The sequence below is a fragment of the Kwoniella dejecticola genome, chromosome 1 (assembly GCF_000512565.2).
Source record: "Kwoniella dejecticola CBS 10117 chromosome 1, complete sequence".
Taxonomy (NCBI): Eukaryota; Fungi; Basidiomycota; class Tremellomycetes; order Tremellales; family Cryptococcaceae; genus Kwoniella; species Kwoniella dejecticola.
In genome coordinates, this window is record NC_089301.1 from 2,626,676 (window position 1) to 2,643,242 (window position 16,567).

The 16,567-nt window shown below is 46.9% G+C and overlaps 5 protein-coding genes and 1 non-coding gene across 6 annotated transcripts; 4 read left to right on the plus strand and 2 right to left on the minus strand.

The window, feature by feature from the left end:
- The first annotated feature begins 48 nt into the window (after nt 1-48).
- I303_100978 lies at nt 49-163 on the plus strand. Its single transcript, XR_001936481.2, has one exon. It is a non-coding gene; the product is annotated as a 5S ribosomal RNA (ribosomal RNA).
- A 1,250-nt stretch (nt 164-1,413) lies between these two features.
- Nucleotides 1,414-4,335, plus strand: I303_100979 (uncharacterized protein; the record flags this gene model as incomplete). The annotated part of the gene is made up of 4 exons (XM_018404348.1): nt 1,414-2,241; nt 2,413-2,691; nt 2,792-2,980; nt 3,121-4,335. The coding sequence occupies 4 exons, from the start codon at nt 1,414-1,416 to the stop codon at nt 4,333-4,335; spliced, it is 2,511 nt and encodes an 836-aa protein (XP_018267002.1).
- Nucleotides 4,336-4,595: 260 nt separating this feature from the next.
- I303_100980 (thioredoxin) lies at nt 4,596-5,282 on the minus strand (the record flags this gene model as incomplete). Its single annotated transcript, XM_018404349.1, has 4 exons — nt 4,596-4,622; nt 4,717-4,821; nt 4,995-5,135; nt 5,241-5,282. 4 exons carry the CDS (start codon nt 5,280-5,282, stop codon nt 4,596-4,598), a joined length of 315 nt encoding a protein of 104 aa, XP_018267003.1.
- An 869-nt stretch (nt 5,283-6,151) lies between these two features.
- Nucleotides 6,152-7,947, minus strand: I303_100981 (uncharacterized protein; the record flags this gene model as incomplete). The annotated part of the gene is made up of 5 exons (XM_018404350.1): nt 6,152-6,656; nt 6,743-7,386; nt 7,445-7,551; nt 7,624-7,685; nt 7,778-7,947. The coding sequence occupies 5 exons, from the start codon at nt 7,945-7,947 to the stop codon at nt 6,152-6,154; spliced, it is 1,488 nt and encodes a 495-aa protein (XP_018267004.1).
- A 408-nt stretch (nt 7,948-8,355) lies between these two features.
- On the plus strand, nt 8,356-9,540 carry I303_100982 (uncharacterized protein; the record flags this gene model as incomplete). Its single annotated transcript, XM_018404351.1, has 2 exons — nt 8,356-8,637; nt 8,716-9,540. The coding sequence occupies 2 exons, from the start codon at nt 8,356-8,358 to the stop codon at nt 9,538-9,540; spliced, it is 1,107 nt and encodes a 368-aa protein (XP_018267005.1).
- Nucleotides 9,541-9,879: 339 nt separating this feature from the next.
- I303_100983 (40S ribosomal protein S29) lies at nt 9,880-15,892 on the plus strand (the record flags this gene model as incomplete). The annotated part of the gene is made up of 11 exons (XM_065968236.1): nt 9,880-10,224; nt 10,289-10,344; nt 10,422-10,478; nt 10,543-10,939; nt 12,287-12,438; nt 12,506-13,536; nt 13,618-13,852; nt 14,972-14,998; nt 15,417-15,482; nt 15,666-15,702; nt 15,779-15,892. The coding sequence occupies 11 exons, from the start codon at nt 9,880-9,882 to the stop codon at nt 15,890-15,892; spliced, it is 2,517 nt and encodes an 838-aa protein (XP_065824308.1).
- Between the last annotated feature and the right edge of the window lie 675 nt (nt 15,893-16,567).

Below are 16,567 nucleotides of genomic sequence, written 5' to 3' on the forward strand. Positions count from 1 at the left end.
CCTTGGGGCTTTCATCTCAAACACATGTACAAAGAGTCAGCCCCTATCTACGGCCATAGAATCCTTAAAACACCGGGTCTCGTCAGCTCCCCATAGTCAAGTTGGATATCGCTCGGTGAGTACCAAAGTGGGGGACCATTTGGGAATGCCAAGTGCTGTAGTCGAGCTTGTGAATCTGCTCTTTTTGTGGTGCCATGTCCTCATTATGGGATTGGCTCAGCTCGTATCAATCTCCGTTGTTATGACTGGTCAAGCGGCTCTCGCAAATTGTACTGTACATCACCATGAGCTGATTTTGCTCTGCAGCTAAAATTGGTACATTGTTGATGTAAGTGGGGCAGATGCATCATTCGTGACTTGACGAGGCTGTGTTGGAGAGTGCAAACACAAAGCGTTGTTTGTACTCCGGTGATAGCACTTTCTTAACAGGAATCTGTGATATGTAGTCGAATCGGCCGATGGATTTCTTCCTTTATGCAGTTGCATGAGTAAAATCGGAGTTCCAGATGATATCATACTGTATCATCAATCGGAAGTCCGAGCGTCGTGTCGGAAGACAAATTCTGCCTTGTTTTCATGTGGTTGACTACAGGTGCTCAGTATGAAAGCCCTCGGGCAGAAAGCCGGGCCTCCTCTTGAACGACTTTACTGCATAGCCATTCGAAGAGGAGGGCGTTCGATAGAGGGATATCATGTGTCAGGGCATATTGTGGCACTCTCTTCGCTTGCTGCAGCTCATATTTTCCCCCGTGTACTGTACAAACTGTATCAAAAATTCGCTTTCCGTTTCCTGCTTTCACGAGGGAGATAAGACGTACAAAGGTGCAACATGTAGCTGAGTGCTGTTCAGTGAAATACGTACGAAGGCCAGGTGGCGTGACTTCAAAGGAGGTGATCATAGTATTTGCAAATTCGTCCATTGAAATGGTTCTTTCAAATCGCATGCAAGTCTTCTCGAACCACTCCGAATTTTCTATTCTTCGTGAAGACATTGTTAGCTTTCACAAGAACTAAATACACAACGCTACTCCCTGGTCGGCGCCCACAATCTCACAAGTAAGAGGTCCGTAGAGTCGCATCAATCATAAACATACGACGCCACACGGGGATTGACAGTCATTCCAAGAGCGATTCATCAATTGGCAATAATACAAGACAAGCCTTCTTAAGACTTTGAAGAACAGAATAGAAGATCTCGGAACAAGGTAGTACAGGCTTACTTGCAATCACTGCGCCCCTGAGATCACCGAGTGCGAGCTTCAGAAAGACGCAAAAAAGCCAAAACTGACTTACAATATCATCCAAATTTGTTCGCCACTCAATTCGAAGGCAGCTTTGATCTCCCATACTTATATAAGAAGCGACTATCGACGGTCCTCATTGTGTGTTGAAGACTGCAAACAGATCACCAATATGCCTAGTCCACCTGCAGATCGAGTCATGGAGTTGGACATTGCTCCCGTATTCGGTGAATCGATGGGTATGGGTACGCGAAAGCCCTCAGATTACGAAGAAATGGTTGATATCTTTGACGAAGATGGATCGATCATGAGAGTACCCAAAGATGAATATTTCGCATCACCACAATGGGCCGAACTACCTCAAGGCCTGAATTATGAGCCGGATCAAAGTAAAAAAGGATGCAACAGCAGGACCAGTGATTACACCATCCCAACTTCGACTTCGAGTTCGACTCCGGACCGACTGACCACTAAGAATTTGTTGAGGTATAATCATTCGGGATCATCTTTGGCGACACTTCGTCCCGTGCGCGACGGACTCAACCAAAATGAATATGAAGACGATGCGATGTCGATGTCGATGTCGATACCTGATATGGAGTCCGATGACGAGGCTGATTACGGTTCGACCGACTCGGTCTCGATGCTAAACACTCCAGGAGACGAGATCGCCAATTTGGTCCTGATGGATCCCAGTGCCAGTGCCGGTTGGGAAAACAGCGCGAATGAACCCGTGAAGCCTAGTGTGAGGATCAACGATCAAGTGGCGATCCGACGAATGAGCGATGATACGGATGACAGTCCCCAAACTCAGGACGACATCGATGACGATGTGTTCTCTGGGTGGCCGAGAGAATCTCATTTCAACAATAATGATGACGAAGAAGATGAATCCTCGATTCGCAATGGACCTCCTTCTTGGGTGCTGGGTAATACGGAATTCGAGACGGGTGGTGGACACGGCATGTCCGTCAGCCCGGACGGTAGCCGGATAATCAAAGTGAGTGCCGTACAATAATCGCTCTTAAGCTTTCGTCGATCTTGCGTAATCATGATGCGTGATCAGAAAATCTTGTTGTCGATAACCTCGCATCGTCGCATCATGTGCGCGTGTGCGATGTTGTTGTGCTGAGTGTGCTGAGTGTGCTGAGTCATTCGTACTGAATTATAGCCTACGCACGATGGAGAGCTCGAATTTTACGCAAGGATCGAAAGCGATGATCCCCCTTTACGTGCTTTGGCTCCCCTAGTACCGCATTACTACGGTGCTTTCAATCGATGTTTGCCTGTCAGCACTGACACTGAGGCCAAGACCTCTCTTCTTCATCATCAGAGTCAGAGTCAGAGTCAGCGTCATCCTACTGGCCATTCTGTTTCTAAGAATAGGGACGCGAAGGTGATGAGACCCCGCTTGACGAGGAGGGGAAATACGTCTGATGGATTAACGAATGTAAGTCTGGCTCCTCCCAATACAGTACATGGCTAGAACTCAGGTCCCGGGCCGGTGTATGGAACGCCTGAATGGGTGATCAACTGACCTTGGTGAATAGACAATCATATTGGAAAACTTGAAGCAAGGTTTCAAACCCGATACAATCTCCGAATTCGACTTGAAACTCGGTAGAGAGATGGTGGATCCCTATGCACCCGATTCGACGCCGTATAAGATTTCCAGGATGGCGCAACAGGTCGAGGAAAGTACAAGTTCGTCTCATGCCATACGGCTCGTCTGGGCAAGCGTGAGTCCTTTCGATCCAGTGGAATCCCCAGCGTCCGTTCATCCATTGCGGCTTCCCCTACTTTATCCAGTTCAGCATTTTTTTTTTTGCAGAAGCGTTGCAAGTTTTTGCTAACTGTGTGCTGCACATTCTGTGAGTAGACAGCAATAAAGGACCTCGATACGGGCGAATACACCCAAGTGAAGACAGACAAAAATTACGGTAAAACCCTCAAGAGAGGTGCAGGTGCAGACGATCTCGAGAGAGCGAATAACGAGGATCTGAATGACGCTTTCGTCAGGTTATTCCCTTCTCCCGGAGATACGATCGAGCCGAAAGGAGATGCCTCCAAGACCGCTGGACAGGGTTGCGCGGCGTATGACGATCGAGATAATTGCGTGGAGAAATATTATCAGGATTTCAAGATCACTAACGAGAACAATCTGGATTACTTTTCCATTCCAACCACAAATCGGTGGAATCCAAGACAAAGTCAGACTCAGGATGAAACGAATTGGCTCTTCCCCAATCCGAAGACAGAGGAGTTCGTCAGATCTCAAGAACTGGAATACGCCAAGAGACAAATAGCTTTTGATCGAGGTATAGATATCCTCAGACCCGATATGAAAGATCTCAGCACCCTGAACAAACAGAAAGACCAAATAAGCGATACCATAATTACGATGAAGGGTATCAAGCGGTCTTTAGAGGGGATGAAGGATACGTTGAGTGGAGTTTGGTGGCGGTTTAAGGGCTCGTCAGTGTATGTGGTCCATGGTGAAGTCGACGAAGCAAGATCACGTCGTACAAATCTCAACGAGGATCAATTTGAGGCATACTGCGAGTTGGTCAATACTCAGTCTGCGGTCTCGTCAGCGAATCAGTATCACGAACAGCGAAGAGGCAGGGTGAGAAAGCGCAGTATGAACACGGATACACAGACGCATGCAGCATCAGCAACGAATCAGTATCACGAACAGCGAAGAGGCAGGGTGAGAAAGCGCAGTATGAACACGGATACACAGACGCATGCAGCATCAGCAACGTTACCTGAATTCAAGTATTTCTCACCGTTTCATTATGGAACCCACCGTTCTAAAGTCAGATTAATCGATTTCGCAAGGACCCATCGGGATGTAGGACCAGATACCGATTTTATCGAGGGGGTAACCAATACCATTACTCTTCTGGATCATAGGATGGATACGCTTTCAGAAGAGAAGAGGACGCTGGAAAAGGAGATAGGGCAGATGAGTAAGGCGATAATGAAGAGATCAACATTCGCCAATCCGTTTACCAATGATTTTAAGAGATTGACCTTGTTCGGAGAGAGTGATACACCAAAGTCTCGGTCATTTGATCTGTATCAGTATTGATAATTTTGGTTGACCATTTTTATACAACATAACCAAATGTAAAATACGCTGTCACTTTGATCAGTATAAGATGAAGTGGTTTCGGAAATTGCGCGGCTTAGTCAGTACTTCAGCTCTACCTGATTGTAAGATTAGTAAAATGACCTGCAATTGTGCTTATTCCACTCTATACATGCGATTTCATGCAGTCGCGATGCCATGTCACTATCACTTTTCACTTCCAGATCCCTCCTCTCCCATCATTCTATCGAGCCACGCACTTAAGCAGAGATCTTTTCGAGGAGAGCCTGTAATGCAAGCAGAAACAGTCAATTTGGTCTACAAATGGTAATTATAATGGTTAAGTTGGACAGAGAAGGAACAGGAATATGGAATACTCACGTTAAGCTTAGCGGGGACAGCACCGGTGACGGTCTCGATAGGTTGACCATCTTTGTAAGCGATGAAAGTGGGCATGGCCTTGATACCGGCAAACTTGGCGATTTCCTGTGAGGTCAGATATGAAATATTAGTCTCAGTATCGATATCAAGGAGGAAGTACGAGTATCAATCTCGGTGCCGAAGTAGGAGGAAAGGTCAATCAACAGAAGACAGCAGGGGGGTATCGGTGAATCAATGGAATGATCGGGGCTACTTAAACTTGACTCGATTGAACTCACCTCTTGCTCCTCAACGTCAACTTTGACGAACTTGACACCGGGATATTTCTCCTCGAGCTTGGCGAAATGAGGGGAGATCATCTTACATGGTCCGCACCATGTGGCCCAGTAGTCAACGACGACCGGCTCAGAGCCTGCGATCTATGAGTAACGGTAAACATCAAAATCGACGTCAGCTTCGGCAATAGGCAAGCAAGGGTTTGATTCGATGTTTTTGAAAGCTTTGTGTTATGAAGTGGTACTTACAAGAGAGTCGAACTCGGATTTGGATTCGATAGCCTTGACCATTTTGTATAATTGATTATCTACGGGCGTGGGTAAATTCGCGATAAGGATCTATTGAGATTAGAAAGGGTTGATTATAAGCTGCTAGATCTGTTTATTTGTTTGTAACGTTCGAGCTGTTTGTACAATGGAGTACAACAACAATGACAGTGATAGCAACGACCAATAACGATAATAGTGATGATTGGAAGAATGGAATTCAAGAGGGTGAGGAAATCCGATGTCTGAAGTTGGGCTCCTATTTATACCTTTGACGAGCAGTATGCTGACTAATCCCCCCAACGTCTCCTTCAACGGACTGAGAAGACGGTGACGGAAAAGACGGGAACTCACCAGAAATGCGCTTTAAGAGGTATAAGGTGATTGATTGAACAGAATCAGAAGGATGAAAACAAGATCAATAATCAAGGATTGAAGCTGATTGATGAATCAGCTCTCCACCGTACGAGTGCAAGTCCCCGAACATGACGTGACTTTTGATATAATAGTGTGTACCAGAACAACTCGCTGGGTGACTCAGTTCAATCCCCGCTATTTCGGCCTACAGCTCAATCTCCTTGCGTTACGTAATATCACGCTCATCCTCTTGCAGACTGCACCACAAGCCCGTGAATGTAGTGCATGTGATATGCATAGTATCGCGAGACTTCTTCTTCGTTCATGCAAGGCCCATGCAAGATACTGACTTCTTAGCAGGCTCATTGAGCCGACTGTGTATAGAGTACTAATGTCTACTATCTACTATCTACTTTCTACTGTGCAGTGTCCATCGTTCTAGAGGATTGACATGGTCGAACCCACATCATTTCGTTATCTTCGCAGCAGGAACCCACTTCTCTCTTGCCCCAATCAGCCCACATATACTCCTCTCCTTAGTAGATATACGGGATGAACTTCCATCTGACGACTTTACAGTACTCGTCCCAATCCTCCCCATACTTGACTGAACATTTCGCGAAATCCCTTCCGCATCGATGTGTAAGCACCGCAAGGAAGAAGATGGGGTAAAACATCGTTATAGGCGTGTTAAACCCAGCGGTCAAACCCCAAGTACAAGCTTGGATCCAATCGGCAGTATAATTGATCTTTCTCGCGTATTTCCAGAAACCACCAGTGAGCAATTTGTTGCCGTGTTTAGTCTGGATGTAGCTTGGGTCTTTCAAGTCGGAGCCATAAAGTACGGGGAAAGCCTTTCGGGGGTTGTGTTCACCTTGTTGGTGCATCTTGAAGTTGGATTTCTGGGCCATGGCGCAGTCGAAGATGTAGTAAAAGGTGATGAGGGTGAGAAACATGGCGATGTTGGCCCATAAGGGGAATTCATATGTCGAAGGAGGAGCACGAGCCATGTAGATGGTTGGGTAGCAGTATGTGAAGGGGCTATTAGAGCGGATATTGCAATCAGCGACCGAGCCTGGTTGTGCGCGTCAAAAGAGGCATCCAAGTGTGGTCGAAGTAGAACTCACACTCCAGCCATGTTCCAGAAAATCAACATCCAACCGAATTTTTCATGGAACATATCCCAAGTCTGAGGAATCATATGCTCGGCTTTGGCGCATGCGTTGATGTATAGACCAGTAGCAAGAAGCATGTGCCACATATTGTAAGAGACCCTTCCGAGCTCTTCGTACTGCTTGACTACCCCAGAGAGCGAGATCAAGAAAAGCAAAACCCAGGGAACTCTGACTTCAGCGAACATCTTGAGGTCGATTCGACCGAGTCGGGGGTTCAAGGTGATACCCATGAAATGGTCGTAGATGATGTTACCGGACAATCTCATCGGTTTGCCGCCGTAGTGGAATAGACGTCCACAGACATCGATGAGGATTGATACGGAGAATGAGACGATCAAAGCGACAGTCATGATGGGCCCGTAGTTCTCGATGAGCCATGGTAATCTGTAGATACCGGTCTTGTGGAAGACGTAAGAGAGCGCCAAGGTAGCGTACCATGAGTATAGGGCGTTGCAGTGGTAGGGAAGTGCTTGGTAGCCCAATGAGGGAACTGGAAGACCGTTTTGAGTGAGACCGGGGAGGACTTGAGCGAAGATCAATTGTATAGCAGTGAGACCACAGTATGTTCCCCAAGCGAATTTAGTCGGGTAGGCGCCCTGCCAGAAGAGTCAGCTCAGGCAATTTTGCCGAGACCCCCGAAGCAGGCATACTGACCTCGTAAATATGTTGTCCCATCTTATTGAAGAAGGGTCGAATATCGTCTACTGAAATAGGATAGACGAATTTGCCTTGGTAGTACCAAAGGCATATCCAGAGGTAGTCTGAGCGTAGCTTGCTTGTCAGCTGTCATTCCAGATGTTGTCGGAACTTCAACTGCTCAATGACAGTCTTACACATCAAAAGCGGGAATCCAACCATCATGGAAACGACTCCTACTGGACCACCAAATTCGTATCTGGACAAAACAACATTGCGCGGATCAGCTGAGCCCCGGCAGAGACGGTAGGTCGGTAGGTCCAGCTGAGCATGCGGCGCTGCTTCACTCACTCTTGATGCTCATCCAATTTCTTGTCCATCTCCTGCCCATGCTCCGTGGGCATAGCATTGATCTTCAGAAGAGCAGTTGATTTCCCGTTCATGATGTTGTCCGAATTGAGATTGCCGTTGGACTTCCTCTTTCTGAGATTGGACGCAGGTCCGTCCATCGTGACTGCCATCTTGCTGCTGCCTATATCACCTAGATATAACGATGAACGCAACAAGAAAGAATGCAAGTAGTTCAACTGGTTTCAATCTTTGACTTTTCAATGTCATACATGTATTTAGTGTTTTTCGAAATATTTCGGACGCGTGGTTCGAGGTAAACAAAGAACGCACGGTCCCTCATCGTACGATTTCACAGTTACAAATATACGGAATAAACAAGCAGCAAACGACGTTATCTGTGCGTACCACTTAGTCCGCTTATCTCTCCGCCGGAACACATCACATCAAAATATTCGATCAGCAATTGACGATTGTTGACGAGGTGTGAATGCAAAGCTACAAAGGATTCCTATAAGTTCGACCAACAGCCGCATTCGACATGACACAGATATAGCCTTGATCCACAGAAAGAGGACAGCATGTCAAAGATCGCTGTCGGTGCTCAAGCGGGCCCATCGATTCCTTTGAGTCGGCTTCACCTACATTCTTCAATCCCATCACATCTCTCAACGGAATTATCTTTCTTGCACACCCTCTTACTCAGAGCGAGGGATCAACATCGGACGCAACTGTTCCTCAGGCGGATGCATGAGGTCCTTCGAGTCGGCAAAATCGTCCTTAGATACGTGAAAGAATCTGCTAATGATGATTCGGTACGATGGGAGAAGAGGAAACGACGAGGGGAACAGCTAGTCGCTAGAGTAAGCATTTTCGTCTGGGAGGGCTCATCTGGGAAGCAATGAAGCAACATGACTGATCAGACCTTCGATGACGAATAGGTGATTAGGTCATTATTTACCGCGCAAAGATTCACTGCTCAGATAATCGAATTGCACCACTTCGTGCCTCTACAAACCAGTGTCTTGGCCATCTATGCGAGGTTGTTCGCTATCATTCTGAACATAGCTAGTGGGCTAGGTATGGACCTAGAAGGACTTATCACCAATGGATGTCACATCAAGCAAGGGAAGATATCGCTTCAGCGCAAGCGGAAGATAGAGGATCAAGCGGACGGAATGAGTGAAGTATCGATGAAGATGGACAACCCGACGGATATCGGTAAATTGGATGCGGTGAATCACATGGAAATAGGTGGACTCGAGTTGGGCGAGAAGATCCAGCGGCAACCACTGACAAGCATATCTACTTCGACCAAGATTGAATCCCGCAGAGATACCTCCTCATCCGGCAACGGCACAAACTCGTCCAAGCCTCTTATCGAAGACAACCCGACTGCATCATTCTCTCCTGCGCGGGGACAACTTGCTCAAACAACCAAAGGGCCGAGTCCTCTCTCTCATGCGCCATCTTCTGAACCTGAGCGAGACGACGATGTGCTCCCTCCGGAACTAGATACGTACGACGCAGAAGTTAAGAAGAAAAAGAAGAAGAAGAGATCGTTGGATATTGATGCGATATTCGACCAGCCCGAAAGGAAGGAGGGGCTTGCTCGGCACGTGGAGCTCGATGGACCATCAGTGAAGAAGAAGACTGCACCGAAGGAAATAGGAGTCCAAACTGGGATGCCTGTAGACGGTCAGGTGAAGAAGAAGAAGATCAAGAAGAAGAAAAAGGACGATATGGACGATATTTTTGGGTTTTAATCGATATCATTGTATGCCGTACGTAAATCAGCTCAACGTCACTATAAGAAGGAAGGACCGTGCGCTGTCTGTTGGAATTGATGATTACGGTTTGATGGTACCTTCACAATCCATAAATGCACGATACAATCATATTACCAGCAAACAAGGAGGACGATCAGGTGTAAGCGTACGATAAGTGCGGCAATGCATGTATATCAATCGACCTTCCTTCCTGATTTCTTCCTTCTCCCACAGCCCGATTCAACATAAATGAATTCTCTTGCTTGCGGTATCATACATACTCTACTGAGCACATTTTACATCTCGAGAACAACATACAACACAAGGACAGACGAAATGACGTGGATCGTTGATCAAGAAGGAAAATGCCAACAACCGACACCATCTTTGTCGAGGCGACCACGGCATCTCCGCACTTCATCATCGTGCAAGATTGTTGTTGCCGACGAAAACGAGGAGGAAGACAGCGAGGGAGACGGAGACGAGGACAGCTCGATACCAAATCAAAATATACAATCTGAGGAGATGCGAAACATTCAAATCCTACATCAACTCTGCGCATTCGAGTATATCTTCCAAGAGTTCTTTGCGCTTCTGGACGGTCTTGTGAAACCAGCTATCAGAGCTACCTTCAGGCTGTACTACGATAGGAAGGAGTTATTTGTCAATCCGACCACTAGAGTAGGCCGACTTGACTCGTGCGGTCAGCTCGAGAAATGATGCTAATGTGTGACGCGAATTCCAGCTACCTGCAAAGAGAGATGATAATAAACATGTGCTGAATTACATGATCACTCGCATGTGAGTCGTTCTCTCGCCTGAACACACACCGACGATACTCTAGGAGTGTTGCATCATGAAAGATCGTTAATTCGTAGTACCCAATCGCAACGAGATTTGAAAGGAAATCTGATACCTGAATTCTGGCTCGAGAAGTGAGTAGCTCTGTTCGCATGATGGCTCGTTGACGATCACAAGCTGAGCGGGACATCGACTTAGGATCGAATCTAATTTTCTTTCCGCCCTATCGAATACTCAACTGCATCTCCGGTCCATACCCAAATTCGATAATCAAGTTGGTCTCTTTGCTCGCCCGGCCCCTCCAACCCTTCTGAGCACTCTTCACAGGAGCACTATCGACAGAAGACCACCAACAAGACCAAAAAGTCGTTCGAGTACCAGAATACGAAATGGGTTTCCCGGGAAGGACAAGCTCATCACCGCCACTAAGAAGATCGACATCAGTCTGAAGGGTGTCGAGTTCGTCCTGTTCTCATTCCCTGAAAACGTCGACAATGTGCAAGCGCTCGGTTTCAACGATGCCATGACTTTCCAAGAGGATTTTCGCGGGAAACCGGCTATCTGCCTCGGACTCGGTCTAGCTAGGTGCATCAATGTACGTACAGTACTCGTCTGCACGGTCCACTCGGACGCTCGGTCATCTCGGTGTTACGTTGAGTCAACCTACCTTGTAGCGTTGGACTCTGATATATCTGAACTTAAGGGTCTAAGTCAAATCGTATCCGTTAACTCTAAATACTTCGACTGATGGAGCTCCTCGTTCCTCGAGGAGCTACCTTGAATAACAAAACTCACTAGGGACTGGTTAAGTAGCTAGCGAGGTCAGGTAGATTAACTCAGATTCATTCAATAGCACTATGCTATCGAACAACTGTCAGAACTAGATCTCTGGGGATCGTAGTTCTGAGTTGCTCGAATAGCCTCCTTATATATCTTACAATTGTACAAACGCTTACTAAGTGGTCCTATCTAGATTTCACATCTCATCATCTGCCTTGATCCGTCTTCGTAATCATCATCACTCTCGTTTCTCGTCTCCAAGCAGAATATCCCTCATCCACGTCAGGTATCCTCGTCGAACCGTCCATACCGCTGGTTTGAGGGATTTATGACTGATGGTTATGAGTAATCGTAATGGAAGATGCGAGGGGTTCCGATAACGCTTACTCATGCTTGCTGAAGTGTCCAGGTTACTGATGGTGGCTGTGTTATTGTATCTTCGTTGCTCCTCGAGAGGTATGATTTTGAGGTTGGTGGTTTGAGCGTACGGATACCATGATGAAACGTAACGAAAGTGTATTGGAATGTAGTCACGTGGGTAGTCACGTGACTACATGTTATGGAATCACGGGGGATTTCATAACAATTCCGCCCTATATCTTCCTCAGACAGTGCTTGAGCGAGCTGTCTAACATGAGAGGGTGTCAGGTAGGTCCCTCTGCTAGCATAGTCATTGATTGTTTCGATGAGAGAGGCCTCTTGTTGAAGGGAGAGATGTCGCTTTGCATTTTCACCCCTGGGGGCATGGACCTCCTTCAAGCGATCATGAAAAGTCGATTTTGGCACTTGGAAGCGTGCAGCCACCTTCCCAACACTCTCCTCTGGATTCTGCTTCTTGTAGGCTATGGCTTGAGCGATGTTCATAATGTGATGCATGGGATAAGAAGAGAAAGAGAGATGAAACAGTTCAAAAATCAGGGTTGGAAAGGTGTCCGAGATGACCGAGCGTCCGAGTGGACCGTGCAGACCGAGTACAGTATGACGCCTCCTTTTCCTAGGAGTGAGCGAAGTCCTACAACGCAATGCTGATCGGAATATGTATGGGTGGTTGTACGTGGTACAGCACGACTGCAAGCAGAATGTGCGGTGGTCATCTCCTGCGAACAAAGTCATCTTTGACACCTCAATTGATGGCGTCGTCTGCTCTCATGGGCACCTTCAGAATTACGGGAATCGACTAATAGCAGGAGGACAGCTGTTCGCCTTTTACTCTGAAGAGTTCGGTGAGCTGGCAAACGTTCAATTTCACTTTGTCAAACTTTGTCAAGAGGGTTGTAGCTCATTCCTCGTTCTCTCGTCAGCTCGGAAGCAGTGGTGCGTCCATCATCGAGCTTCGCTACCGACATTGTGTACTCGCTTAGCTGAGCTCGCGTGCATGTAGCCAATGTCCAATTACGAGATATCATGGCCCGCCGCGTCGTTCGCCTTCGATCGGACTTCCTAATGTTCATAATGTTCAAGCTCTATCGCAAAATCATGTCCACTCTCGTGCCAATGCATCCGAGTCGAACGAGATTCGGACACCACATCCTGATGTTAACCTCATTCCGAACGTCGCGCTCAGATCCCGCTCGTTCACTCCAGCAATCTCAATGGACACTCGTTCGAGGGCTGAGATTCGAATTTTCGCTGCAGAATCATCGGTCAGTGGCAGGAAATCATCGAGACAGGTTGCGGATGCTCGTGAGATCGTACCTCTTTCCCCCTTGTCCGATCTTGGCAGGGCAGCAGCGATAGTGGACTTTCGATCGAAACGTAAGGCGTATTCCGATCCCGATGATCCACACGAACAAGAGAATCCATTGACCATACACAATCACAAGTCTTTGGTTAGAGCTGCCTACCCTTCACCGCCCAACTCGATTATATCGAAGCAGAAGAAAAGAGGGAGAGTCATCGACAGTCCTGATTCAACTGATGGACAACCGATCACATCAACCTCAGTCAGCCGGCAGATTGTATTCGAAAAAATTCCAGGTGTCAGACCGGGGTTAGCTTATATCGATCCTATCATCATCGATGACAGCGACGCTGAAGAGGACATCGATCATCGTGCTAATTTGGATGTCCCAAATATGCGCGAAATCGAAATCGAAATCGAGGACGAAGACATCGACGTGAACGTGGACGCAACTTCCGAGACAAGTGACCATGCCCGGCGCACGGACGTATTTTCCGAAACTGAATTGGCGCATGTCGAAGAGTGGGAGGAAATGGTGCTTACTTGGGAGTCTGAAATGCCGCGTTTGCTGCGTACGCAAAGTGACAGGTCGATCTCGGTTGCTGATTGCGACGGGACGGAGAGAGAGGTGTCCAATCAGCTCGGGGTAGCGGATTCACCAGATGGAGAGCTCGACGAAGATGACGATGCGATTCAATTTGTCAAATTGGTGAGGAAGAGCGATTCACATTGTACGTCTCTCGGAAAGTGAGGGCGGGTGGGTGGCGGTACTTGCTTTGATGGATGCGCTGATACTGTCTTCTGCCGATCAGCGCGATCGGTTGATGTTACCCCTCCCTCCGTATTATCAGTCGCCAGAGCGATTTCTCCTATTTTCTCTCGCGCAGAAATCGACGTCAGCAGACTTCAAGTCCGAGAGAAAGATATAGAGGCATGCAAGACCTATCTCCCGAAGGTTGGACGTAGTTTGGCGAGACTTGAGAGGGAGTTCAGTGCGTTTAACAAGGACACGAAGAGACGTCGAAGAGATCGGAAACGGTGGGAAAGGTCCGTGTTTTTTTTGCAGACCTTCACAGCTGTCGTACCAATTTTATACTTCAGCTGAGTGGCAGGAATAGCTGATCCTGCTTCCCTGTACTCGGTAGATTTATGAATGTGGGAAGGGAGACGGGTAGATCGGAATATGAAGACACGCATCAGCGCGGCGATGTCATATAATATGCTTCATGATTCCTGCTAAATATAATCAATGCTTTCGCCGTTAGACTAGACAGGTTCTAACAGAGCAGATTCCGAGCTGAGGTGGACGTAAGTGTCGTTGCTTTGCGATTGTGCTATTCGTATTTAGGTCAAGACTTGTGAAGGATTCGGGGAGGATGGTAGCTGTAATCATTACGAGCATATAAATATATAAATCATCAGGCGAGCGCACAGATATAGATGCACATGCAGATGCAGATGAGGGTTACAAGCACATTTGAATACTTGCGAAGAAAGCGTAAACAATGGAGCCCCTTGTTAACCGGGTGCCACGAATTAAATGGGATAATCGGCGTTATCGGTAATTTCGTCTTTTTCCTTTTTCTCTTTATGAAAATTGCCACGCTTTTACGCTTTCGCACCGTAGCTGCACCTGGACCACACATAGGTGAAAGGTGAATTCGACAAAACGTTGAATCGATCAGAGGATTAACCTTTATTTTAGCCAGACTTCAAGTATTCTCGCTCGACCTCAACCTCGACCTGCGTTCAGCTAAGCCATCAACAAGTGAGTATAGAGGTCTATGTTGGATGCTGGTCTCTAAGTGCATCGGTCGGACTTGGAATGGACAGTGAAGAAGGGTTATCTGGAAGGCAATACGAGGGCTCGGGAGGGAGAGGAAAATATGGAATTGAGATGGACTAGATCTGAGGCGACACAAACAAGAAAGTGAAAGAGAAAGAGAAGGACAAGGAATTGATATCTCAGGAGACGTGGATATGTCGGTGAGGATTTGGAGCTGATTGAGTTTGTTCGTTTGGTCAGATACGCCAAAACGACTTTATAAGTCACCCAAAACCGAATATCCAATATGTAAGTGAAGAGACGCATTGGACATTGGACATGGGACATGGACAGCATATGATATTATAATGAACAGTAGCTGATATCTCTGGGAACGGTAGGGCTCACTCTAATGTTTGGTTCTCAAGGTGAGTTGAAGTGTGAGATTGGGTCGGGTTGGGTGTTCGTCAGTATTGGTATTAGCATTGCGAAGGAAGACATGCGAGGCGGATCTGGGTATTGGGGGACGTAGGGAAAGAAGGATTAGATCTGGAGCGTATTGTTCTCGGTATTGGCCTTGGTATCGGCGTTGGCGTCGGACGTCAGCAGAATAGGAGAATAGGAGGACACCTGACGACGGACTATGGGGATCGCTCCCTCCTATCAATCGCCGATGACGATGAGAGAAGGTTTGAATGGGAGGAACGCGGTACATGGGAACAGCGTTAAAGATGTGGATAATTCGGACAAGGACGAAGATGATGGGACTTAAGGATCATAACTCATGAAACAGGGATCAGGCATTTGTCAAATGGAACACATCACTGATACGTCGATATACATTAGACCCCGAAACTACGGTAAAGGTTCTCGACAATGTCGAGTCTGTGCCCACCAAGCCGGTCTCATCAGGTGAGTCCATGATCCCGCGAAACATGTCATTGTTGAGTAGTATTTACTGATGTGCGCTTGCGTTTGTCGCTGCAGAAAATGGTATGTTGCGTCTTGATTACAGACTTCATTACGGAGCATCAAGAAGGATCCAGTTCGCAAGGAGAAAGAACCAGGAGATGGCTGACGATTATTGATACGTAGGGGTCTTGACATGTGCAGACAATGTTTCCGAGAGAAGGTGAGCCATCGTCAAGCATTTATTCGACAATAGAGAGTATGAGAGAAGTATCGCTGATTATTGTTATACGATTTAGTCCAAGCAAATTGGATTCTACAAGGTCAGTCAGCATATCCAAGATAATCGAGCTACCGGGCCGACTGTCACTCCTTCGAGGATGATATTGCGAGCCAAGCCTAAGTTGAAATGATCGCTGACATGTGTTCATTCTGCATTCACCTCACAGGCCAACTAAGCGCTTTCCTCACCTAGATTAGTTCAGTTCTTTCTGGAGGTTTGGGCTTGCGAGGTGTGAGATGGTACATAGGGGATTTGTATATCCGTGATGGCATGGCATATCATTGCTTTTCTCTCTTGATCCGTTGCATGTTCATGCTCACAGTCGCATATTCATACATATTGCTTGCATCTGAGCAGTATTGCATTTTATGATAGTCAAACAGGAGTAGGATGATGGCGATCCCTCACAGAAGCAGAATGGCGGCGATGACCTACTTATAAGATTTACTCTGCCACTGAAGTGAAATATGAAATTATCTAAATCGGCGTTTGATGATTTGGTGGGAAGACAAGTTCGAGGTACTCATTTTTCAGAAAATCAGAAATGAATGCCACGTGATGACTAACGTTACGACGATGAATACGAGTGAACCAAATTTCATGTTGACCGTTGGACGGTGGATGGTTGCAAGTTGAGGTCGTTGATACAGAACGGTGTTGAAGAAGCATAGAAACATCTTCATTCCCAGTATACCTTAATTTCTTCGTTTGCAAGTTAAGTTGTACTACCTTGTACTAGTATCCGATCCACCAGCATCAGCATTAGCATCAGCTTGGAATCAACAAAACTACATCAAAAAACGCA